The sequence below is a fragment of the Medicago sativa genome, chromosome 3 (genome assembly GCF_051527215.1).
Source record: "Medicago sativa cultivar Bolivia chromosome 3, Bolivia_mono, whole genome shotgun sequence".
Classification (NCBI taxonomy): domain Eukaryota; kingdom Viridiplantae; phylum Streptophyta; class Magnoliopsida; order Fabales; family Fabaceae; genus Medicago; species Medicago sativa.
Window position 1 is genome coordinate 13,779,957 of NC_140751.1, and position 27,800 is coordinate 13,807,756.

General features: G+C 33.5%; 1 protein-coding gene and 4 pseudogenes across 1 annotated transcript; all 5 read right to left on the bottom strand.

Annotated features, from left to right (window-relative positions):
* Positions 1 to 1,905: 1,905 nt before the first annotated feature.
* Positions 1,906 to 2,891, bottom strand: LOC146935926 (adenylate isopentenyltransferase 5, chloroplastic pseudogene; annotated as a pseudogene).
* A 2,362-nt stretch (positions 2,892 to 5,253) lies between these two features.
* Positions 5,254 to 6,239, bottom strand: LOC146935927 (adenylate isopentenyltransferase 5, chloroplastic pseudogene; annotated as a pseudogene).
* Positions 6,240 to 8,702: 2,463 nt separating this feature from the next.
* On the bottom strand, positions 8,703 to 9,614 carry LOC146935928 (adenylate isopentenyltransferase 5, chloroplastic pseudogene; annotated as a pseudogene).
* Positions 9,615 to 12,060: 2,446 nt separating this feature from the next.
* On the bottom strand, positions 12,061 to 12,972 carry LOC146935929 (adenylate isopentenyltransferase 5, chloroplastic pseudogene; annotated as a pseudogene).
* Positions 12,973 to 15,431: 2,459 nt separating this feature from the next.
* LOC146935930 (adenylate isopentenyltransferase 5, chloroplastic-like) lies at positions 15,432 to 19,477 on the bottom strand. Its single transcript, XM_085757657.1, has 2 exons — positions 19,203 to 19,477; positions 15,432 to 16,068 (listed from the first exon to the last, which is right to left on the bottom strand). The coding sequence occupies exons 1-2, from the start codon at positions 19,475 to 19,477 to the stop codon at positions 15,432 to 15,434; spliced, it is 912 nt and encodes a 303-aa protein (XP_085613783.1).
* Between the last annotated feature and the right edge of the window lie 8,323 nt (positions 19,478 to 27,800).

Here is a 27,800-nt window from a genome sequence, read left to right on the forward strand (position 1 = left end):
GTATATAATTTGAAATATTTCCTTTAAAAAAATAATTGTGTTAAATTCAGCCAATGGTCATTCAACAAAAATTAATTATTTCTTTCTAGGTATCATTTTCTTTTTGAACAAATGATGTCTTGCTATCTTGCTAGTAAGGATTTTTTTTTATGGGTATCCTGCTAGTATGGATGTGAATTATTTCAATAAGATACTTGATTGATTGAAATTCTATGGCCGCGGAATAATTTTGTTCGTGAATAATATGTAAATCAATTTATAATTTCCTTTGCGATGAATGAACTCAATTTTTCTATACCTTTAATTTTTTACACTTGAATTAACACTACTCCATAGATTTATATGCATATACCCATCCATATTAAATTCCTTATGGTCGCGATTGGGCACTTGCGACGGTTGGGTAACCTTCAAGGATATACGTGTCGATGAGTCATGTTACGACAATTCAAGCAAACGTCGTTACAACTATGATAAAAGTTATTGCGAGGGTTTGTAACTATCATGAAGTGTATTTTTTTTTTGTTTGAAGGGATCTTATTAGCATTTGCGACAATTCAAACTGTCTCAAACATCTGTTTTTGATTTCTTTTTTACATTTATCACTTATTAATTTTGATAACTTCTTAAATAACATTCAATCTTAAATTTAAATGAAAATATTAATAAGTAATTCAAATGCAAAAAAAACAAAAAATATAACTATAAATGACTAAATCTCATTCATATTATCCATTTAAGAGTAGCAATATCTATGCAATGAACATATTTTTTTTAAGAGCAATGTTTACATACATGGAATTAACTTGTCAGTTGCACTAAGTAACCATGAAACTTCAGTCAATTTTATTTTATCAAGCGTTTTGGAGAAGAAACAACGATAGAGAGAGAGAGAGAGAGAGAGAGAGAGAGAGAGAGAGAGAGAGAGGTGTGGCATCCCTAGGTTTACTCCAAGGCCACAGCGCCGGAACTCCTTTTCACCGGTGGAGAGGAATAATGGGATGGGAGGGGCTCATACAAGGGTGGAACCATGGGTGGGGGTGGGGGGAAGGGCGGGGATTGAGAAGAGTGGATTGTGGTTAGTTGTCGACGTTGGAAGGCAATCCGACCAAATGATCGAGGACTATACATGTTAGGAATTTTCATGGCAAAGAGGATACATGCGAACTGGTTTTGACAAATGTTCAACAGGGGTAGGATTTTAGCTTTAGCCATTAGCACTACAGGTGAGATCATGGTTATGTCGGTCGCGAGCAGTATAGGCAACATTATGTTTCTGCATGTCGCAATTCTGCAAGGTCGTTTCAACCATACACAAGTTTGACCAGTAGGGTTAGGTGTGTCAGGTATGTTATGGGATGAAATCAATCATAGTCATCATCACGCAACAAGGTTTCTACTCTTTCTTAGTCAAGACAAGACCCTTTAGAAGCTTCACTGGTAACTTACTATTTCACAAACATGTTAAAACATCTACATTATTGTGATCTCAGGAAAGGTTTTGAAGTATGTGGCATTATGACAGATTTATTTGTTTCAATAAATAGAAATGCTAGGGGTCTGATGTATGTTTTTTTATGATATGTGAAACTTTATGATGCTAAAAAGTTGAGTAAGGCTCTCAATAATGTGTATTTCGACCATTTAAGGGTATTGGAAAATGCAGAACGTTTCGAAAAATTATGTATTTCTTTTAGGTAATATAATCCACTTTAGTCTCTTAAAAAAATGATTACAATTCATTACAAGACGAGATATTACAAAATACAATAAGACGACAAAATGAAGAACGAATTGGGAAAAAAATGAAGAACTAATTTTACATTTATTTTATTTTATATTATGCATCACTAAATATAATAAGACGACAAAATCTGTAAGACTTCCACCCACCTCAAATTTATTCCCACATAGAAATAAGACAACGAAATTCATACATTTTTCATATACGAATGAAAAAAATCATGAAAAAAGATGTTTCAAACACCATTAGGTGTGTGTTTCCCAATTCCATTTGAATATTTTTCATATTTAAATCTAGGGTTTGCCTCCTCTAGAAATCTCTTCACTATCTTCATGCTTGGCTTAATTACAATCTCTTGATACAATCGTTGATAGTCTTCCCCCCTTAGAATGGCCTCAAAGACTTCTGTAGAATTAATTTTGTTAATCATCGATCCAAGCTTATCAGCCATACTTTGGATCTTCGAGTGTTGATTTTCAGCCAATATCAAGGTGTTTTGTTTGGTTTTTCTAATGGCTTCCTTTAGTATCTTTTCCTTTTCAGCACCATCTAGACCTTTTTTCATTTCTATTTCAAAGTAAGAATCAAGCTCTGGGACCCCAATAGCCCTTCTAATTCCTTTTGTGTTGTCTGCTCCAGGCACAAAAAATTCTCTTATCTCATCTACCATCCCTGCCTCAACCATCTCATCCACTCTTTTGTCCAAATATGGAAAGAGAATCGGCAGAGACACATCGACCCAAATAAAACAACAATCATATTTTGAATGAAATGCAATGACTGGGTCGTCAACTAACTTTTTTAGGTAAGAATTGGACCCTCCTACAATAATAGGTAGGTGTCCATTTTCAATTATAAGATCTAAAGCTTCAAGCACGTGCTTGCAAAAATCATCCACAGTGAAATCATATTCAGGATCATCAATGATGCCTAATATATGATGAGGAATTGAACAACGTTCAGATTCCTGTACCTTATTGGTGACAATGTCAAGGCCTTTATAGACTTGAATTTTGTCAGAATTGATGATCTCAGATGGGAATTGAGTTCCTAAGTTGATGGAAAGTTTAGTCTTCCCAGTTCCTGTTGCACCCAATATAAATAAAACCTTCTTCTTTTCTGTTAAGGTTGAGGTAGTCAAGGCCATGAGATTCTTTGATGTAAAATCTGAAGAAACAACAACATAAAACATAATTAAAATTAGTAAATTGAAAATGAATTAAACTAGAATCAAAATGTATTATTTCTAGGTATCCACTTAGTAAGGGAGTGAGTTATACCAAGAAGAGTGTTGATGTATAATATGTGAGAAAACTTGCTCTTTGTATTTTTGTTTGCGATGAGTGAAATGGACTCAACTATGCTATATATAATGTCTCAAGGAAACCATATAATATACAATAATAAAATCTTGGTAGTAACTATTGTAATTAAAAATTATAAGATAGATAAATTTTTAAGAAAACAATTAATATATAGTAAAAATTAAATATTAATTAATATTGCAGTCAAAAAAATTTAAAAATAATAATATTATTTTTGGACAAGAAAAATAATTATCTACCTGCTATAAATGTTATTATAACCTTATATCAAATTATGTATACCAACTTTATGTATATAATTTGAAATATTTCCTTTAAAAAAATAATTGTGTTAAATTCAGCCAATGGTCATTCAACAAAAATTAATTATTTCTTTCTAGGTATCATTTTCTTTTTGAACAAATGATGTCATGCTATCTTGCTAGTAAGGATTTTTTTTTTTAAGGATATCCTGCTAGTATGGATGTGAATTATTTCAATAGATACTTGATTGATTGAAATTCTATGGCCGCGAAATAATTTTGTTCGTCAATAATATGTAAATCAATTTATAATTTCCTTTGCGATGAATGAACTCAATTGTTCTATACCTTTAATTTTTACACTTGAATTAACACTACTCCATAGATTTATATGCATATACCCATCCATATTAAATTCCTTATGGTCGCGATTGGGCACTTGCGACGGTTGGGTAACCTTCAAGGATATACGTGTCGATGAGTCATGTTACGACAATTCAAGCAAACGTCGTTACAACTATGATAAAAGTTATTGCGAGGGTTTGTAACTATCATGAAGTGTATTTTTTTTTTTGAAGGGATCTTATTAGCATTTGCGACAATTCAAACTGTCTCAAACATCTGTTTTTGATTTCTTTTTTACCTTTATCACGTATTAATTTTGATAACTTCTTAAATAACATTCAATCTTAAATTTATATGAAAATATTAATAAGTACTTCAAATGCAAAAAAACAAAAAATATAACTATAAATGACTAAATCTCATTCATATTATCCATTTAAGAGTAGCAACATCTATGCAATGAACATTTTTTTTTTAAGAGCAATGTTTACATACATGGAATTAACTTGTCAGTTGCACTAAGTAACCATGAAACTTCAGTCAATTTTATTTTATCAAGCGTTTTGGAGAAGAAACAACGATAGAGAGAGAGAGAGAGAGAGAGAGAGAGAGAGAGAGAGGTGTGGCATCCCTAGGTTTACTCCAAGGCCACAGCGCCGGAACTCCTTTTCACCGGTGGAAAGGAATAATGGGATGGGAGGGGCTCATACAAGGGTGGAACCATGGGTGGGGGTGGGGGGAAGGGCGGGGATTGAGAAGAGTGGATTGTGGTTAGTTGTCGACGTTGGAAGGCTATCCGACCAAATTATCGAGGACTATACATGTTAGGAATTTTCATGGCAAAGAGGATACATGCGAACTGGTTTTGACAAATGTTCAACAGGGGTAGGATTTTAGCTTTAGCCATTAGCACTACAGGTGAGATCATGGTTATGTCAGTCGCGAGCAGTATAGGCAACATTATGTTTCTGCATGTCGCAATTCTGCAAGTTTGTTACAACCATACACAAGTTTGACCAGTAGGGTTAGGTGTGTCAGGTATGTTATGGGATGAAATCAATCATAGTCATCATCACGCAACAAGGTTTCTACTCTTTCTTAGTCAAGACAAGACCCTTTAGAAGCTTCACTGGTAACTTACTATTTCACAAACATGTTAAAACATCTACATTATTGTGATCTCAGGAAAGGTTTTGAAGTATGTGGCATTATGACAGATTTATTTGTTTCAATAAATAGAAATGCTAGGGGTCTGATGTATGTTTTTTTATGATATGTGAAACTTTATGATGCTAAAAAGTTGAGTAAGGCTCTCAATAATGTGTATTTCGACCATTTAAGGGTATTGGAAAATGCAGAACGTTTCGAAAAATTATGTATTTCTTTTAGGTAATATAATCCACTTTAGTCTCTTTAAAAAATGATTACAATTCATTACAAGACGAGATATTACAAAATAAAATAAGACGACAAAATGAAGAACGAATTGGGAAAAAAATGAAGAACTAATTTTACATTTATTTTATTTTATATTATGCATCACTAAATATAATAAGACGACAAAATCTGTAAGACTTCCACCCACCTCAAATTTATTCCCACATAGAAATAAGACAACGAAATTCATACATTTTTCATATACGAATGAAAAAAATCATGAAAAAAGATGTTTCAAACACCATTAGGTGTGTGTTTCCCAATTCCATTTGAATATTTTTCATATTTAAATCTAGGGTTTGCCTCCTCTAGAAATCTCTTCACTATCTTCATGCTTGGCTTAATTACAATCTCTTGATACAATCGTTGATAGTCTTCCCCCCTTAGAATGGCCTCAAAGACTTCTGTAGAATTAATTTTGTTAATCATCGATCCAAGCTTATCAGCCATACTTTGGATCTTCGAGTGTTGATTTTCAGCCAATATCAAGGTGTTTTGTTTGGTTTTTCTAATGGCTTCCTTTAGTATCTTTTCCTTTTCAGCACTATCTAGACCTTTTTTCATTTCTATTTCAAAGTAAGAATCAAGCTCTGGGACCCCAATAGCCCTTCTAATTCCTTTTGTGTTGTCTGCTCCAGGCACAAAAAATTCTCTTATCTCATCTACCATCCCTGCCTCAACCATCTCATCCACTCTTTTGTCCAAATATGGAAAGAGAATCGGCAGAGACACATCGACCCAAATAAAACAACAATCATATTTTGAATGAAATGCAATGACTGGGTCGTCAACTAACTTTTTTAGGTAAGAATTGGACCCTCCTACAATAATAGGTAGGTGTCCATTTTCGATTATAAGATCTAAAGCTTCAAGCACGTGCTTGCAAAAATCATCCACAGTGAAATCATATTCAGGATCATCAATGATGCCTAATATATGATGAGGAATTGAACAACGTTCAGATTCCTGTACCTTATTGGTGACAATGTCAAGGCCTTTATAGACTTGAATTTTGTCAGAATTGATGATCTCAGATGGGAATTGAGTTCCTAAGTTGATGGAAAGTTTAGTCTTCCCAGTTCCTGTTGCACCCAATATAAATAAAACCTTCTTCTTTTCTGTTAAGGTTGAGGTAGTCAAGGCCATGAGATTCTTTGATGTAAAATCTGAAGAAACAACAACATAAAACATAATTAAAATTAGTAAATTGAAAATGAATTAAACTAGAATCAAAATGTATTATTTCTAGGTATCCACTTAGTGAGGGAGTGAGTTATACCAAGAAGAGTGTTGATGTATAATATGTGAGAAAACTTGCTCTTTGTATTTTTGTTTGTGATGAGTGAAATGGACTCAACTATGCTATATATAATGTCTCAAGGAAACCATATAATATACAATAATAAAATCTTGGTAGTAACTATTGTAATTAAAAATTATAAGATAGATAAATTTTTAAGAAAATAATTAATATATAGTAAAAATTAAATATTAATTAATATTGCAGTCAAAAAAATTTAAAAAATAATAATATTATTTTTGGACAAGAAAAATAATTATCTACCTGCTATAAATGTTATTATAACCTTATATCAAATTATGTATACCAACTTTATGTATATAATTTGAAATATTTCCTTTAAAAAAATAATTGTGTTAAATTCAGCCAATGGTCATTCAACAAAAATTAATTATTTCTTTCTAGGTATCATTTTCTTTTTGAACAAATGATGTCATGCTATCTTGCTAGTAAGGATTTTTTTTTTTTTAAGGATATCCTGCTAGTATGGATGTGAATTATTTCAATAGATACTTGATTGATTGAAATTCTATGGCCGCGAAATAATTTTGTTCGTGAATAATATGTAAATCAATTTATAATTTCCTTTGCGATGAATGAACTCAATTGTTCTATACCTTTAATTTTTACACTTGAATTAACACTACTCCATAGATTTATATGCATATACCCATCCATATTAAATTCCTTATGGTCGCGATTGGGCACTTGCGACGGTTGGGTAACCTTCAAGGATATACGTGTCGATGAGTCATGTTACGACAATTCAAGCAAACGTCGTTACAACTATGATAAAAGTTATTGCGAGGGTTTGTAACTATCATGAAGTGTATTTTTTTTTTGTTTGAAGGGATCTTATTAGCATTTGCGACAATTCAAACTGTCTCAAACATCTGTTTTTGATTTCTTTTTTACATTTATCACGTATTAATTTTGATAACTTCTTAAATAACATTCAATCTTAAATTTATATGAAAATATTAATAAGTACTTCAAATGCAAAAAAACAAAAAATATAACTATAAATGACTAAATCTCATTCATATTATCCATTTAAGAGTAGCAACATCTATGCAATGGACATATTTTTTTTTAAGAGCAATGTTTACAGACATGGAATTAACTTGTCAGTTGCACTAAGTAACCATGAAACTTCAGTCAATTTTATTTTATCAAGCGTTTTGGAGAAGAAACAACGATAGAGAGAGAGAGAGAGAGAGAGAGAGAGAGAGAGAGAGAGAGAGAGAGAGAGAGAGAGAGGTGTGGCATCCCTAGGTTTACTCCAAGGCCACAGCGCCGGAACTCCTTTTCACCGGTGGAAAGGAATAATGGGATGGGAGGGGCTCATACAAGGGTGGAACCATGGGTGGGGGTGGGGGGAAGGGCGGGGATTGAGAAGAGTGGATTGTGGTTAGTTGTCGACGTTGGAAGGCTATCCGACCAAATGATCGAGGACTATACATGTTAGGAATTTTCATGGCAAAGAGGATACATGCGAACTGGTTTTGACAAATGTTCAACAGGGGTAGGATTTTAGCTTTAGCCATTAGCACTACAGGTGAGATCATGGTTATGTCAGTCGCGAGCAGTATAGGCAACATTATGTTTCTGCATGTCGCAATTCTGCAAGGTTGTTACAACCATACACAAGTTTGACCAGTAGGGTTAGGTGTGTCAGGTATGTTATGGGATGAAATCAATCATAGTCATCATCACGCAACAAGGTTTCTACTCTTTCTTAGTCAAGACAAGACCCTTTAGAAGCTTCACTGGTAACTTACTATTTCACAAACATGTTAAAACATCTACATTATTGTGATCTCAGGAAAGGTTTTGAAGTATGTGGCATTATGACAGATTTATTTGTTTCAATAAATAGAAATGCTAGGGGTCTGATGTATGTTTTTTATGATATGTGAAACTTTATGATGCTAAAAAGTTGAGTAAGGCTCTCAATAATGTGTATTTCGACCATTTAAGGGTATTGGAAAATGCAGAACGTTTCGAAAAATTATGTATTTCTTTTAGGTAAGATAATCCACTTTAGTCTCTTAAAAAAATGATTACAATTCATTACAAGACGAGATATTACAAATAAAATAAGACGACAAAATGAAGAACTAGTTGGGAAAAAAATGAAGAACTAATTTTACATTTATTTTATTTTATATTATGCATCACTAAATATAATAAGACGACAAAATCTGTAAGACTTCCACCCACCTCAAATTTATTCCCACATAGAAATAAGACAACGAAATTCATACATTTTTCATATACGAATGAAAAAAATCATGAAAAAAGATGTTTCAAACACCATTAGGTGTGTGTCTCCCAATTCCATTTGAATATTTTTCATATTTAAATCTAGGGTTTGCCTCCTCTAGAAATCTCTTCACTATCTTCATGCTTGGCTTAATTACAATCTCTTGATACAATCGTTGATAGTCTTCCCCCCTTAGAATGGCCTCAAAGACTTCTGTAGAATTCATTTTGTTAATCATCGATCCAAGCTTATCAGCCATACTTTGGATCTTCGAGTGTTGATTTTCAGCCAATATCAAGGTGTTTTGTTTGGTTTTTCTAATGGCTTCCTTTAGTATCTTTTCCTTTTCAGCACCATATAGACCTTTTTTCATTTCTATTTCAAAGTAAGAATCAAGCTCTGGGACCCCAATAGCCCTTCTAATTCCTTTTGTGTTGTCTGCTCCAGGCACAAAAAATTCTCTTATCTCATCTACCATCCCTGCCTCAACCATCTCATCCACTCTTTTGTCCAAATATGGAAAGAGAATCGGCAGAGACACATCGACCCAAATAAAACAACAATCATATTTTGAATGAAATGCAATGACTGGGTCGTCAACTAACTTTTTTAGGTAAGAATTGGACCCTCCTACAATAATAGGTAGGTGTCCATTTTCAATTATAAGATCTAAAGCTTCAAGCACGTGCTTGCAAAAATCATCCACAGTGAAATCATATTCAGGATCATCAATGATGCCTAATATATGATGAGGAATTGAACAACGTTCAGGTTCCTGTACCTTATTGGTGACAATGTCAAGGCCTTTATAGACTTGAATTTTGTCAGAATTGATGATCTCAGATGGGAATTGAGTTCCTAAGTTGATGGAAAGTTTAGTCTTCCCAGTTCCTGTTGCACCCAATATAAATAAAACCTTCTTCTTTTCTGTTAAGGTTGAGGTAGTCAAGGCCATGAGATTCTTTTATGTAAAATCTGAAGAAACAACAACATAAAACATAATTAAAATTAGTAAATTGAAAATGAATTAAACTAGAATCAAAATGTATTATTTCTAGGTATCCACTTAGTAAGGGAGTGAGTTATACCAAGAAGAGTGTTGATGTATAATATGTGAGAAAACTTGCTCTTTGTATTTTTGTTTGTGATGAGTGAAATGGACTCAACTATGCTATATATAATGTCTCAAGGAAACCATATAATATACAATAATAAAATCTTGGTAGTAACTATTGTAATTAAAAATTATAAGATAGATAAATTTTTAAGAAAACAATTAATATATAGTAAAAATTAAATATTAATTAATATTGCAGTCAAAAAAATTTAAAAATAATAATATTATTTTTGGACAAGAAAAATAATTATCTACCTGCTATAAATGTTATTATAACCTTATATCAAATTATGTATACCAACTTTATGTATATAATTTGAAATATTTCCTTTAAAAAAATAATTGTGTTAAATTCAGCCAATGGTCATTCAACAAAAATTAATTATTTCTTTCTAGGTATCATTTTCTTTTTGAACAAATGATGTCATGCTATCTTGCTAGTAAGGATTTTTTTTTTTTTAAGGATATCCTGCTAGTATGGATGTGAATTATTTCAATAGATACTTGATTGATTGAAATTCTATGGCCGCGAAATAATTTTGTTCGTCAATAATATGTAAATCAATTTATAATTTCCTTTGCGATGAATGAACTCAATTGTTCTATACCTTTAATTTTTACACTTGAATTAACACTACTCCATAGATTTATATGCATATACCCATCCATATTAAATTCCTTATGGTCGCGATTGGGCACTTGCGACGGTTGGGTAACCTTCAAGGATATACGTGTCGATGAGTCATGTTATGACAATTCAAGCAAACGTCGTTACAACTATGATAAAAGTTATTGCGAGGGTTTGTAACTATCATGAAGTGTATTTTTTTTTTGTTTGAAGGGATCTTATTAGCATTTGCGACAATTCAAACTGTCTCAAACATCTGTTTTTGATTTCTTTTTTACATTTATCACGTATTAATTTTGATAACTTCTTAAATAACATTCAATCTTAAATTTATATGAAAATATTAATAAGTACTTCAAATGCAAAAAAACAAAAAATATAACTATAAATGACTAAATCTCATTCATATTATCCATTTAAGAGTAGCAACATCTATGCAATGAACATATTTTTTTTTAAGAGCAATGTTTACATACATGGAATTAACTTGTCAGTTGCACTAAGTAACCATGAAACTTCAGTCAATTTTATTTTATCAAGCGTTTTGGAGAAGAAACAACGATAGAGAGAGAGAGAGAGAGAGAGAGAGAGAGAGAGAGAGAGAGGTGTGGCATCCCTAGGTTTACTCCAAGGCCACAGCGCCGGAACTCCTTTTCACCGGTGGAAAGGAATAATGGGATGGGAGGGGCTCATACAAGGGTGGAACCATGGGTGGGGGTGGGGGGAAGGGCGGGGATTGAGAAGAGTGGATTGTGGTTAGTTGTCGACGTTGGAAGGCTATCCGACCAAATGATCGAGGACTATACATGTTAGGAATTTTCATGGCAAAGAGGATACATGCGAACTGGTTTTGACAAATGTTCAACAGGGGTAGGATTTTAGCTTTAGCCATTAGCACTACAGGTGAGATCATGGTTATGTCAGTCGCGAGCAGTATAGGCAACATTATGTTTCTGCATGTCGCAATTCTGCAAGGTTGTTACAACCATACACAAGTTTGACCAGTAGGGTTAGGTGTGTCAGGTATGTTATGGGATGAAATCAATCATAGTCATCATCACGCAACAAGGTTTCTACTCTTTCTTAGTCAAGACAAGACCCTTTAGAAGCTTCACTGGTAACTTACTATTTCACAAACATGTTAAAACATCTACATTATTGTGATCTCAGGAAAGGTTTTGAAGTATGTGGCATTATGACAGATTTATTTGTTTCAATAAATAGAAATGCTAGGGGTCTGATGTATGTTTTTTTATGATATGTGAAACTTTATGATGCTAAAAAGTTGAGTAAGGCTCTCAATAATGTGTATTTCGACCATTTAAGGGTATTGGAAAATGCAGAACGTTTCGAAAAATTATGTATTTCTTTTAGGTAATATAATCCACTTTAGTCTCTTTAAAAAATGATTACAATTCATTACAAGACGAGATATTACAAAATAAAATAAGACGACAAAATGAAGAACGAATTGGGAAAAAAATGAAGAACTAATTTTACATTTATTTTATTTTATATTATGCATCACTAAATATAATAAGACGACAAAATCTGTAAGACTTCCACCCACCTCAAATTTATTCCCACATAGAAATAAGACAACGAAATTCATACATTTTTCATATACGAATGAAAAAAATCATGAAAAAAGATGTTTCAAACACCATTAGGTGTGTGTCTCCCAATTCCATTTGAATATTTTTCATATTTAAATCTAGGGTTTGCCTCCTCTAGAAATCTCTTCACTATCTTCATGCTTGGCTTAATTACAATCTCTTGATACAATCGTTGATAGTCTTCCCCCCTTAGAATGGCCTCAAAGACTTCTGTTGAATTAATTTTGTTAATCATCGATCCAAGCTTATCAGCCATACTTTGGATCTTCGAGTGTTGATTTTCAGCCAATATCAAGGTGTTTTGTTTGGTTTTTCTAATGGCTTCCTTTAGTATCTTTTCCTTTTCAGCACCATCTAGACCTTTTTTCATTTCTATTTCAAAGTAAGAATCAAGCTCTGGGACCCCAATAGCCCTTCTAATTCCTTTTGTGTTGTCTGCTCCAGGCACAAAAAATTCTCTTATCTCATCTACCATCCCTGCCTCAACCATCTCATCCACTCTTTTGTCCAAATATGGAAAGAGAATCGGCAGAGACACATCGACCCAAATAAAACAACAATCATATTTTGAATGAAATGCAATGACTGGGTCGTCAACTAACTTTTTTAGGTAAGAATTGGACCCTCCTACAATAATAGGTAGGTGTCCATTTTCAATTATAAGATCTAAAGCTTCAAGCACGTGCTTGCAAAAATCATCCACAGTGAAATCATATTCAGGATCATCAATGATGCCTAATATATGATGAGGAATTGAACAACGTTCAGATTCCTGTACCTTATTGGTGACAATGTCAAGGCCTTTATAGACTTGAATTTTGTCAGAATTGATGATCTCAGATGGGAATTGAGTTCCTAAGTTGATGGAAAGTTTAGTCTTCCCAGTTCCTGTTGCACCCAATATAAATAAAACCTTCTTCTTTTCTGTTAAGGTTGAGGTAGTCAAGGCCATGAGATTCTTTGATGTAAAATCTGAAGAAACAACAACATAAAACATAATTAAAATTAGTAAATTGAAAATGAATTAAACTAGAATCAAAATGTATTATTTCTAGGTATCCACTTAGTAAGGGAGTGAGTTATACCAAGAAGAGTGTTGATGTATAATATGTGAGAAAACTTGCTCTTTGTATTTTTGTTTGTGATGAGTGAAATGGACTCAACTATGCTATATATAATGTCTCAAGGAAACCATATAATATACAATAATAAAATCTTGGTAGTAACTATTGTAATTAAAAATTATAAGATAGATAAATTTTTAAGAAAATAATTAATATATAGTAAAAATTAAATATTAATTAATATTGCAGTCAAAAAAATTTAAAAATAATAATATTTATTTTGGACAAGAAAAATAATTATCTACCTGCTATAAATGTTATTATAACCTTATATCAAATTATGTATACCAACTTTATGTATATAATTTGAAATATTTCCTTTAAAAAAATAATTGTGTTAAATTCAGCCAATGGTCATTCAACAAAAATTAATTATTTCTTTCTAGGTATCATTTTCTTTTTGAACAAATGATGTCATGCTATCTTGCTAGTAAGGATTTTTTTTTAAGGATATCCTGCTAGTATGGATGTGAATTATTTCAATAGACACTTGATAGATTGAAATTCTATGGCCGCGAAATAATTTTGTTCGTGAATAATATGTAAATCAATTTATAATTTCCTTTGCGATGAATGAACTCAATTGTTTTATACCTTTAATTTTTACACTTGAATTAACACTACTCCATAGATTTATATGCATATACCCATCCATATTAAATTCCTTATGGTCGCGATTGGGCACTTGCGACGGTTGGGTAACCTTCAAGGATATACGTGTCGATGAGTCATGTTACGACAATTCAAGCAAACGTCGTTACAACTATGATAAAAGTTATTGCGAGGGTTTGTAACTATCATGAAGTGTATTTTTTTTTTGTTTGAAGGGATCTTATTAGCATTTGCGACAATTCAAACTGTCTCAAACATCTGTTTTTGATTTCTTTTTTACATTTATCACGTATTAATTTGATAACTTCTTAAATAACATTCAATCTTAAATTTATATGAAAATATTAATAAGTACTTCAAATGCAAAAAAACAAAAAATATAACTATAAATGACTAAATCTCATTCATATTATCCATTTAAGAGTAGCAACATCTATGCAATGAACATATTTTTTTTTAAGAGCGATGTTTACATACATGGAATTAACTTGTCAGTTGCACTAAGTAACCATGAAACTTCAGTTAATTTTATTTTATCAAGCGTTTTGGAGAAGAAACAACGATAGAGAAAGAGAGAGAGAGAGAGAGAGAGAGAGAGAGAGAGAGAGAGAGAGAGAGAGGGGTGTGGCATCCCTAGGTTTACTCCAAGGCCACAGCGCCGGAACTCCTTTTCACCGGTGGAAAGGAATAATGGGATGGGAGGGGCTCATACAAGGGTGGAACCATGGGTGGGGGTGGGGGGAAGGGCGGGGATTGAGAAGAGTGGATTGTGGTTAGTTGTCGACGTTGGAAGGCTATCCGACCAAATGATCGAGGACTATACATGTTAGGAATTTTCATGGCAAAGAGGATACATGCGAACTGGTTTTGACAAATGTTCAACAGGGGTAGGATTTTAGCTTTAGCCATTAGCACTACAGGTGAGATCATGGTTATGTCAGTCGCGAGCAGTATAGGCAACATTATGTTTCTGCATGTCGCAATTCTGCAAGGTTGTTACAACCATACACAAGTTTGACCAGTAGGGTTAGGTGTGTTAGGTATGTTATGGGATGAAATCAATCATAGTCATCATCACGCAACAGGGTTTCTACTCTTTCTTAGTCAAGACAAGACCCTTTAGAAGCTTCACTGGAACTTACTATTTCACAAACATGTTAAAACATCTACATTATTGTGATCTCAGGAAAGGTTTTGAAGTATGTGGCATTATGACAGATTTATTTGTTTCAATAAATAGAAATGCTAGGGGTCTGATGTATGTTTTTTTATGATATGTGAAACTTTATGATGCTAAAAAGTTGAGTAAGGCTCTCAATAATGTGTATTTCGACCATTTAAGGGTATTGGAAAATGCAGAACGTTTCGAAAAATTATGTATTTCTTTTAGGTAATATAATCCACTTTAGTCTCTTAAAAAAATGATTACAATTCATTACAAGATGAGAAATTACAGAATATAATAAGACGACAAAATGAAGAACTAGTTGGGAAAAAAATGAAGAACTAATTTTACATTTATTTTATTTTATATTATGCATTACTAAATATAATAAGACGATAAAATATGGAAGACTCTCACCCACCTTAAAATTTATTCCCACATAGAAATAAGGCAACGAAATTCATACATTTTTCATATACGAGTGAAAAAAAAATCATGAAAAAAGATGTTTCAAACACCATTAGGTGTGTGTTTCCCAATTCCATTTGAATATTTTTCATATTTAAATCTAGGGTTTGCCTCGTCTAAAAATCTCTTCACTATTTTGATGCTTGGCTTAATTACAATCTCTTGATACAAATGTTGATAGTCTTCCCCCCGTAGAATGGCCTCGAACACTTCTGTAGAATTAATTTTGTTAACCATCGATCCAAGCTTATCAGCCATATTTTGGATCTTCGAGTGTTGATTTTCAGCCAATATCAAGGTGTTTTGTTTGGTTTTTCTTATCGCTTCCTTTAGTATCTTTTCCTTTTCAGCATCATCTATACCTTTTTTCATTTCTATTTCAAAGTAAGAATCAAGCTCTGGAACCCCAATAGCCCTTTGAATTCCTTTTGTGTTGTCTGCTCCAGGTACAAAAAATTCTCTTATCTCATCTACTATCCCTGCCTCAACCATCTCATCCACTCTTTTTTCCAAATATGGAAAGAGAATAGGCAGAGACACGTCTACCCAAATAAAACAACAATCATATTTTGAATGAAATGCAATGGCTGGGTCGTCAACTAATTTTTTTAGGTAAGAATTGGACCCTCCTACAATAATAGGTAGGTGTCCATTTTCAATTATAAGATCTAAAGCTTCTCTACAAAAAAATGTGTATTTTCTGGCGGCTAAAATTTGGATGTTCCGGCGGTTTTAGCCGTCGCTATGTACATTTTGGCGGTTTCAAAACTGCTGAAATTTTGTCTGCCACAAAGTTTAAAGCTGCGGTTTAAGAAGGACCGCCATGTTAACTGCCGAAATGCGCGTTTGGTAAAACCGGCGGTTTTAACCGCCACAATATACACTTTTTAAGCAAAAAAAGTTGAGCATAGTGGCAGTTTCAACTGCCGTAATGCCCATTTTTTAAGAAAAAAATCCTGCACATAGTGGCAGTTTGAACCGCCGTAATAGTCACTTTTTTAACAAAAAATAATATCTGAATGACACACCTAAATAGCAATTATTAATACTAATATAAATAATTTTTGTACATAAATTGTAATATTACAATGTGTAATATAGTCCAGCAACCATGAATGTTTATAAAGTTCTTTCAAAAAAAATGAATGTGCATAAACTAAACTTAAGCTCTTCAATTATGTTGTAGAGTTTATTTTTGATCTCGTCTGCATATGTATGGTCCTCCTTATCTCCTTAATGTTATGTTGTTCTTGAACTTCTCTGATACATGCACACACATGTACACGTAGATCAAATAAGGTTAACATAGTGCTAAGTCACAAAACAATAGAACTTGATAAAAAAAGCATTAAAAGAGGAAGCGAAAGAGGAACCTGAGTTTCAAAAAGAATCCCCCATTGATCACTTGTCTTTCTATCAACAACTCTCCCAAAGTACTAAAACAAAACTACATAGATTGTAATACATAACTGAAAAACAAAACTATATGAAGAACAGAAAAACATCAACTACTAAACCAGAACAGGAACTGCCATCAGTACATGACATTGCTCAAACTTATACCCTCCTAAAACTTTTTAGGTTAAGAAACAAGGATGACTTTTAGTAAAAGAAAAAATATACCACTTACAAGATTCAAGAGATAAGACAAGAAATCAGAGTACCTAGATATGTCAAGCATATTTAACTACCTTATAAAAGCATATCACAAAAAAGCATACTAATGCAAACACTCCTATTTATCATTCCAACTAATCATTCAATGACAAATATGAAGTGAATCATTACATGAGATGAGGGAGTACTATGTAATGCGTGAGTGAACCAAGTTGATTCCACAAATGATCCACATGAACAATTTCATGAACAAGCTGTATAAAATGAAAGGATTAGTAAAATTTATAAAGTTTAGCAGCAACCAAAACTTGTGCATCATGACATCATAGAAGCGCCCATTTATCTAAAGAGATGATAGCAAAAATCACTTTTTTATGTGGCTTCTCTAGTAGTTAGTTATTAGTCACACCTGCAATACATTCATTATTATAACCTTTCTAAATGAATATTCAAAGTAAAGGATAAGCCAAAAATCTTCTAAGCACACATCAATGTAGGTATAAACCAAAAACACTATGTTCGTTCAGTGCTTCAGTTTTATAGTGTTCCAGCACATAAACAAAGATAAGAGGATCAATCAAACAAATTTTGAACTTAGGAAATTAAACAAATTTCTTACTGCCTTGACTCTGGCAAGTATCCACTATTTGGAATTTTGTAGCAATTGTCTAATCAGGTTCATATAAAATTAACATTAACTCAATACACAAATATAGATTCAGCAAAAAATGAAACCATTCAAGTGAAGCCAACATATGAACAAGTTAAAAGCATATTATTGAATAAAAATCTCAGTAAAATATCCAAAACAAATGTAGAACAGATTAAGTAACAGTGTTAACATTCATTCAACTTTAAATAAACATCAAATGCATCCAGTTTTCAGAAGTCGATGTAAAATTTATACCTCACCAGGATGTATGTCTTGTACTTCTTCACAAATAGAAATTGAGACCCTTCATTAAACTGAAAAAATGAATAAATTTTGGCTCATTAATCAAATTTCAAACTATGTAGACATCAAGCCTCAGGATTGAAGGGATGCCCAATGTATGACACATATGTTCATGTTGACACAAATACAAGTACAACACCAACAGATGAGGTTACAATCAATAATTCCATTTTCTCAAATTATTACTAATGTTCATGTGTTGGTGTTATATCTCATGTTAGTGTTTGTGTTTCATAGATGTTAAATATCAAACTTAAATTACTAAAAGGTACCACACATCACATTCTCATAACAACAAATATATCACATGTAAGATGCGCTGCAGCTACAACCCAACCTCACAAATCATAACCACTAGAGTGTTCAGGACACTATCACCATTCTAATAAAAATCAAAAATTAAAATGATGTTCCCTCTCATTCCATTTACCAAATCAACAGATACAACTTACACTAAAACCCATTTTCATCAATACAAAATTAATAAAAATATTCAAGCTTTTACCTGCTTAGAAAGATATAGAGGCTGATGGTTCTGGTAATTCAAGCCGAGGAACCCACCTACTACAAAAACCAAATATTATAAAATCAAATCAAACCTAATATTTCATAAACTAAAAACAAAAACCCTAGAAGGAGATAGAAAAACAAACCGGCAAGAGAGAGGTCCAAATAATATTATGATTAGCAAACAGATTTGAAGCTTGTTATTGTCGTTGCTATGTGACTGTAGAGAAATCAATGGTGCTGCAATTAACGGCATGCAGACGAGAGAGGGGAAATTGTGGATCTGAGAAGAGGAACAAAAAATAGAGAGAGGGTCATGGTTTGAATCGGCGGAGAGTGGATATTTGAGGAAAAAGATTGAAAGGGTGAGTGTCTAGGGTTTTCGAGAGAGAGGGGAGGGTTTGTGATATAATCAATGTAGGAATAAAAAAGGGGGAAAACAGATAGGGATTTTCATTCACTAAAAATTCAATGAAAATAAAACAAGGAAACTAAAATTTTAAGTAAGCCAATCTCTAAAAAGAATATTGTAAAAAGCGGCAGTTGAAACCGCCTTAGTATACAATTTAAATAGTTAAAAATAATATTTCCCATTGCTGCGGCTAAAACTGCCGTAATATCCCGTGAATAGTGGCGTCTACCAAAACAGCCAGAATAAACCGCTTATAGCGTCAGTTAAGGGGGACTGCCGTAATAAAACCGCCAGAATTCTCCAGATTTTTTGTAGTCCTTCAAGCACGTGCTTGCAAAAATCATCCACAATGAAATCATATTCAGGATCATCAATGATGCCTGATATATGATGAGGAATTGAACAACGTTCAGATTCCTGTACCTTATTGGTGACAATGTCAAGGCCTTTATAGACTTGAATTTTGTCAGAGTTTATGATCTCGGATGGGAATTGAGTTCCTAAGTTGATGGAAAGTTTAGTCTTCCCAGTTCCAGTTGCACCCAATATAAAAAAAACCTTCTTCTTTTCTGTTAAGGTTGAGGTAGTCAACGCCATGAGATTTTTTGATGTAAAATCTGAAGAAACAACAACATAAAACATAATTGAAATTAGTAAATTGAAAATAAATTAAACCAGAATCGAAATGTATTATTTCTAGGTATCTACTTAGTAAGGGAGTGAGTTATACCAGGAAGAGGGTTGATGTATAATATGTGAGAAAACTTGCTCTTTGTATTTTTGTTTGTGATGAGTGAAGTGGACTCAACTATGCTATATATAATGTCTCAAGGAAACCATATAATATACAATAATAAAATCTTGGTAGTAACTATTATGTAATTAACAATTATAAGATAGGAAAAATTTTAAGAAAATAATTAATATATAGTAAAAATTAAATATTAATTAATATTGCAGTCAAAAAATTTTAAAAATAATAATATTATTTTTGGACAAGAAATAAAAAACATTATTTACCTGCTATGAATGTGATTATAACCTTATATCAAATTATGTTTGCCAACTTTATGTTTATAATTTGAAATATTTCCTTTAAAAAAATAACTGTGTTAAATTCAGTCAATTGTCATTCAAAAAAAATTAATGATTTCTTTCTAGTTATCATTTTCTTTTTGAACAAATGATGTCTTGCTATCTTGCTAGTAAGGATTTTTTTTATGGGTATCCTGCTAGTAAGGATGTGAATTATTTCAATAAGACATTTGATTGATTGAAATTCTATGGCCGAGGAATAGTTTTGTTTGTGAATAATATGTAAATTAATTTATTATTTCTTTTGCAATGAATGAACACAATTGTTCTATATCTTTAATTTTTTACACTTGAATTTACTTTTGACTAAAAAATAATATCTTAATTGATTTATTATTTCATTTTTTGGAGTACTTGATAGACGTTTGGCAAGTGCACCAAATACTATCGAAGTAGTAAAAATATCGATCCCACGAGGACTGTTTTTAACTTCAATAATTCAATTGCGTTATAGAAATAGGATGTGTAAAGTTTATTTTGTTTTGCCACTAGGCAGTAGATTTGGTTTGATTTTAATTAAATCAAGTAACTGAAAATAAAGATTTGATTAAGAAAATATGAGAGAGATGAGATCAGATCCTTCGAATCCTTTAAGTTCCCCTAATTGGTCTACTGCACCTATTTGTTATGAATCCTTTTCTAATTTACGATGATTAACAAAATAGCTCTAATCAATCCCTTGAGTTAGATCCCTCTTCTCAAACTACAGCCCCCAATCCCTTGAGTGATCTAATAATTCTTGAAGGTTTTACCGAACGTTAACCTATTATCACTAACAAACGATTATCTATTCCTAGACTAACCCTGTTTATTAGAACAATTCAATTAGGTCTAAGTCGAAAGCCATGGTCAGTGGTCATTCGTTCTCACGAAATCAAGTTATATGTGATCAAGATATAAAAAGCATTAAGAACAATTGAATTGAATAAACTAGAATTGAATTCATAAACAAAATAGAGTTTCACAGCAACATGTGTCAATTAGGGTTACAAAGATTCATCTCAGATCTAATCTCTAAGAGATTTAGCTACTCATAATCGAGTTTACAAATAGCATAATCAATGAAATAATTAAAACATACATGAATTGGTAAAAGGTTGAAGAAATCGCCCTTCTAGCCGTCTCCGATGTCTCAAAATCGCACTTTGCTCTCCAAAATCGTAACCCTTGTTCTTCAGATTGAGTGCAGTACTTATAGAAGTCTTGGGCCTGACCCATCAAAATCGCGCCGCGCCTTGTATATTGGCGTGCCGCGATTTGCCTTAAACAGGGATGTTGTAATTTTGCTTCCAAAATCGCGGCAAGGCTGTAAATTGACGTGGCGCGATTTGCTTTGTACATACTTCAATATTTCAGCTTTTTGCACTCCAGAATAGTATAATTTGCATGAGAACTCTATCAAAATGTCACAATAAGTCCTAAAAATTACGTAATGACGGCATGTCATCACAACCCCAAACTTAAACCATTCCTTGTCCTCAAGGAATTTGCTTGCAACAGTGACAAACGACAGTAAAATAACAGTTACTTGACAAAACGATAGTACCCAAAAGTTCATTCTCATTCTAGCTAAAGATGAGCTAGTTTGACTTGTTCGCATCCACCAATTCACAACTCCTCGCATCAAATTGAAATAGGGTTCTACCAGTCGACATGCAGGTCTACATATTACCATACGATTGAAAAGTTTCTAAACATCAATCAAAGTCAATATCATTACACACTTTTGAGGTCTTTAGGGTTATAACGGGGCTTAGGTGAAAGGTGGGATATATTTGGATAAGTAGGCTACACAAAATTTGAGTTAGGCATTCCTACAAGTGTAAAACAAGATTCAATCCCCCAATCCCTATTTGAAACAAAACTTAGGTACCTAGAGAACATTTTCAATAACTTTATCAAAAGCTTGGGGCACATCGAGTTTGAAGTTACTCGGATATGACATTGTGTGCCCCTTTTTCAATTTCTTTCATCTTTTTTTTTTTTTGATACACCTATTTTTGTGTGTATGTTTTTCATTCTTTTTCATTTTTGATCACTTGTTCTCTAGTACCCCCACCCCAATCTTAGTAGGTTGCAAATTCCAAAGGCAACCCCAAACTTATTATCAAGCAACATCCTACATAGCCTAACTCAAATTAAAATTTCAAGGTAATCATCCTAAAAAGGCTCTAGGCTTCATTTGTAGTTTGTCACCGAACAAAAAGTTCTAATCCTACCGGCTCACAATTGGTTAAGAAAGGATAAATTCAACAAATGAAAACAGGGTAGGCTTCAAAAAGGCTCACAGGACCAAGCACTTTTGCCTCAGTGTGTAATTAACAAAGACCAATCAATAATAGAGAAACAATGCAAGTTCTAGAAATGTAGATGCATGGAAAACTAATCTAAATATAAGTAAATTGAAAAATAAAATTTGGCAATGAACCTTATGGCTGAGATTTCTGGGAGTATGTGACTACCTAGCAACGCCGTACACTTCGCCTATGAATCAAGTCACCCCTCCTTTAGAACTTTTGGAATACCGTTTCATCAAATGGTTGTTACTAAACTGGAATAGGTCACATGAAACAAAACAAATTAATTAATAAAAAAAACAAGTGCAGGAGCAATTACAATAGGGAAAATAAGTTGTTTACGGACTTTTGACATTGAAGGGAAAATAAAAACTGAATGAAACAGAAACAAAGTACTAAAAAGAAAAGTACAACGAGAACACTAAAACAAGCAAATCTGAACCCTCAGTGGTCCAGTCCCATGTCCACATCCTCATCACCACCAGTCTCAGGTAAGCCATCAAAGAAGGCTGGCGGGATTTGTCAAATCTCTCAAAAGAGCCAGTGATCGGCCTCCTATGCATTTGTGCCTCTGCAGCAAACTCAGTGGAAAACCTAGGACGGTTTACCCACATAAGATCAGAGGTCTCATTCATCCAATTAGCAGAAGTACACATGTATTCCAGAACCATAGGATGAACCGGCGGATAAGAACCATGTTGACTACCTTCTCCTCTCTCCATTTGAGGTGGCTGCTGCTGTGGGGGTGCTTCAGGTGCACCACCTTTCTTCCTCATAAACTCCTCATACTTCTTCATAAAGACATCGATGGTCTTGTCGATGATAGGCTGAACAGTAGGAGTATCCAAATCACCCTCAAACTTTTGCAATAATCGAACCATTCTCTTGCGTCATCAGAAATAAACCGGTTAACATTTGATGGTGGGACATCGTTTCTTTTGCATTTGTTTTGGCTAGATGAAGGTTGGGTGGTAGTTGTCTTAGGCTTGATTTGTTGTCTAGTTTGTGGTTTTGAAACATTTTGTGGTTTGGGTGCCATTTGTGTGAAAGTTTGAGAGTGTGTGAAAAAGGCTAGGTTGTTTTCGTTAATTGAAATGGATGAAGATGAAGAATGTTGGATGAATTGGTGTTGGGTTTGCTAAGGAGATGAAAAATTGATGAAAAAGGGTTGATTTTCGTGGGTTAGGGTTCCTGGAGAAAATTGGGCAGAGTAACTAGGAAAATGGAAAGAGGTTTATGCTGCAACTGCTGGTTCAAAAATAGGCTCTGGCAAAATCGCGTTACGATTGGGAAATCGTGGTGCGATGGCAGTTTGTAACGGTTACCTTTTTCAAATTATCACAAGGATCGTATCACGATTGTCACCACCGTGACACAATTTTGCTGAGGCAGAAAGAGGTGCAAAATTTTTTCTGAAATCGTACCATGATCCCCCAATCGTAATACGATTTAAGCGGTCAAGTCCAGGCAGTTTTACTTCAAAATCGTATTACGATTTGACAATCGTAATGCGACTTTGAAGACATAATAAAAAAAATTTAAAGTTTGCAATTTTTTCCTGGACTTCCACTTTTAAGAAACAAGAGTTTTTGAAGAGGAGATTGTGACACAACATCAGTATTGTATCACAATCTTCTTGGCAGGGCTTGCACACTAAAACTTTGAAAGAAAAATTCCTGCTTGTTTTGTGTTTCGTTGTTGAAAATATTTTTTTTTATATTGAAAACAATAAAAATAAATACTACCTAAAATTAAATCTAGTGGGTTGCCTCCCACCAAGTGATTTCTTTTACGTCATTGAGCTTGACGCTTCAACCACTGTTAGGGTGGAAAATATGTCAGAAAGAACACATCACCCTTCTTCTTCCTCTTGTTAGGCAGGAAATCCATGAACTTGGCATAAAGAAGTAGATGCTCCCATGTGCTCACAGTTAAACCTTTGGAATTTAAGCTCTCCCGCCTTAGAGAAGGACATGCATCCATTTGCACACGAGTGATTTCCTTAACCCATGTTTGTTCAGACTTTGGGAAAATGTCAGCTCTCCTCAATTTTGGATTTTCTTCCACCACAACCTTGTGACACTCAATCTCCATCTGAACCAGCTTCCTCTGAGACTCATGTGCTTTCTCAACAATCACCACACTGAACATCAAACTTCTCAAATGAAACTTGATTTGACACCAAGAAATCATCCAAAATATTTTGAAGTTGAGTATTGTAATCTATGTTGATCAATTCTTTCTTCCCTTCACAATTACTACCTAGTTGATTTGCCTCACAACGACCATAATTCTCATTTAGTATCGAGATTTTACTGTCCAAACATTTTATCTTCAAAGATAGCATATATTTTTCATACTGGAAGGACCAAATGTCTTCTGTGTCATAGAGGCGTAACCTGTCTATCATAGCTGCAAAACTTGGATAAACTTTTTAGTAGCACAGTATGAGAAGAAAATAAAGAGCATAATTTTTTTTAATTTTTTTTAGATAAATATATATACAAAAATATAAATGACAGAAATCCTAATTTATAACGTAATTGCCTTGTTGAAATAAATCAACAGTCCCCGGCAACGGTGCCAAAAACTTGATAGACGTTTGGCAAGTGCACCAAATACTATCGAAGTAGTAAAAATATCGATCCCACGAGGACTGTTTTTAACTTCAATAATTCAATTGCGTTATAGAAATAGGATGTGTAAAGTTTATTTTGTTTTCCCACTAGGCAGTAGATTTGGTTTGATTTTAATTAAATCAAGTAACAGAAAATAAAGATTTGATTAAGAAAATATGAGAGAGATGAGATCAGATCCTTCGAATCCTTTAAGTTCCCCTAATTGGTCTACTGCACCTATTTGTTATGAATCCTTTTCTAATTTACGATGATTAACAAAATAGCTCTAATCAATCCCTTGAGTTAGATCCCTCTTCTCAAACTACAGCCCCCAATCCCTTGAGTGATCTAATAATTCTTGAAGGTTTTACCGAACGTTAACCTATTATCACTAACAAACGATTATCTATTCCTAGACTAACCCTGTTTATTAGAACAATTCAATTAGGTCTAAGTCGAAAGCCATGGTCAGTGGTCATTCGTTCTCACGAAATCAAGTTATATGTGATCAAGATATAAAAATCATTAAGAAGAATTGAATTGAATAAACTAGAATTGAATTCATAAACAAAATAGAGTTTCACAGCAACATGTGTCAATTAGGGTTACAAAGATTCATCTCGGATCTAATCTCTAAGAGATTTAGCTACTCATAATCGAGTTTACAAATAGCATAATCAATGAAATAATTAAAACATACATGAATTGGTAAAAGGTTGAAGAAATCGCCCTTCTAGCCGTCTCCGATGTCTCAAAATCGCACTTTGCTCTCCAAAATCGTAACCCTTGTTCTTCAGATTGAGTGCAGTATTTATAGAATTCTTGGGCCTGACCCATCAAAATCGCGCCGCTCCTTGTATATTGGCGTGCCGCGATTTGCCTTAAACAGGGATGTTGTAATTTTGCTTCCAAAATCGCGGCAAGGCTGTAAATTAGCGTGGCGCGATTTGCTTTGTACAGACTTTAATATTTCAGCTTTTTGGACTCCAGAACAGTATAATTTGCATGAGAACTCTATCAAAATGTCACAATAAGTCCTAAAAATTACGTAATGACGGCATGTCATCAATACTAATAAGGTTATTTATCGTATTTTATTATTTATTAGGATTATGAAAAGAATGTGAAATCTAAATATTCAAACAATAAGAATAAGATTTTAGTTATGATTATTTCAGATTGATTGGAACAAATATAAATATAATAGACTAGATCAAACAAAGAGAAAATGTAGACAATATGGACTTAACACTACTCCATAGATTTGTATGCATATACCCATCCATATTAAATTCCTTATGGTCGCGATTGGGCACTTGCGACGGTTGGGTAACCTTTGAAGATATACGTGTCGCTGAGTCACTTTACGACGGTTCAAGCAACTATCGTTACAACTATAATAAATGATATTGAGAGGGTTTGTAACTGTCGTGAAGTGTAAATTTTTTTTTGTTTGAAGGGATCTTATTAGCATTTGAGACGATTCAAACTGTCTCAAACATCTGTTTTTGATTTTTTTTTACAGTTATCATTAATTTATTTTGATAACTTGTTAAATAACAATCAATCTTAAATTTAAATGCAAAAAAATATATAACTATAAATGACTAAATCTCATTCATATTTTTCATTTAACAAGCGTTAAGGAAAAAAAACATGAGAGAGAGAGAGAGAGGTGTGGCAGCCCTAGGTTTAACCTATGGCCACCGCGCCGGAACTCCTTTTCACCGTTGGAGAGGCATAATGCGACTGGAGGGGCTTCTACAGGTGAGATCATGGTTCTCCCAATCGCAAGCAGTATATGCAACATCCTGTTTCTGCAATTCACGATTCTACAAGGGTTTTTTCTGCCATACACGTGTTTGACCACTACGGTTAGGTGTGTCAGATCAGTTATGAGATGAAATCAATCACGATCGTCATCACGCAACAAGGTGGCTACTCTTTCACAGTTAAGACACAATCCTTAATAAGCTTCACTGGTAACTTATTATTTCACAAACATTCTAGAACATATACACTATATATTCTGATGTATGTTTTTGTGAGATATGTGAAAGTTCATGACGTTAAAAAGTGTAGTAGAGCTCTCAATAATGTTTATTTTGGCTAGTTAAGGGTATGGGCTAATGCAGAACGTTTCGAAAAATTTGGTATTTATTCTAGGTTTTCGAGCGAGAAAAAAGTAAGCATTTTGAGGGAGAAAAAGTAAGTGTGTCGAGGGAAAAAAGAAAGTGAGCATATAAGGAATGAATGAGGAGTCAGGGAGGCAGTTACAGTGGAAGGCGATATTAGAAGTCGTAAAGAAGATGAATTATTTACGTAAAGAGGATAGAGAGAAAGCTAGGTTGGAAGTTGCTCAATGGAAGTGACCAAATGAAAGGTATTGAACATGTGGTTTGTGATAAGTCTTGATTTAGGGTGTTTTAGCATTTGAATTCAATAATATTTGTGGAACTTTAGTGTTACTTTAGAACTATTTTACTACGTAATATTAGTTTTCAAGACCATAATATGAGCACGACATGTGCACTGATGGACCACGACCGTGCACCCTAATTGAAGAAATTGAAGGCAACATTGTAGAAATTTAGGCACGGCCCGTGCGCCTACCTAGCATGACTGTGCGCCCTTCCAAATCTTCAAAAGTTCAATAGTTTTGAACGCAAGCACGACCGTGCGCCTTCCTGATAGATCCAAACCGCAAGCGCACGGCCTATCGAAGTAATAGTAGTAAGTAGAGTATCGTTCCGCTAGGGAGTTGGTCAATTTAATTAACTTTCAATGAATGATTAGAGGAGAGAAAGTTGGTTAGAAAGGGTTTGATTGCTGAAGGTAAAAACAATAATAATAAAAGGGTCTTAGGATCATTGGTTCATCTTAATAACTAATCCTTCACTTGACAAAACC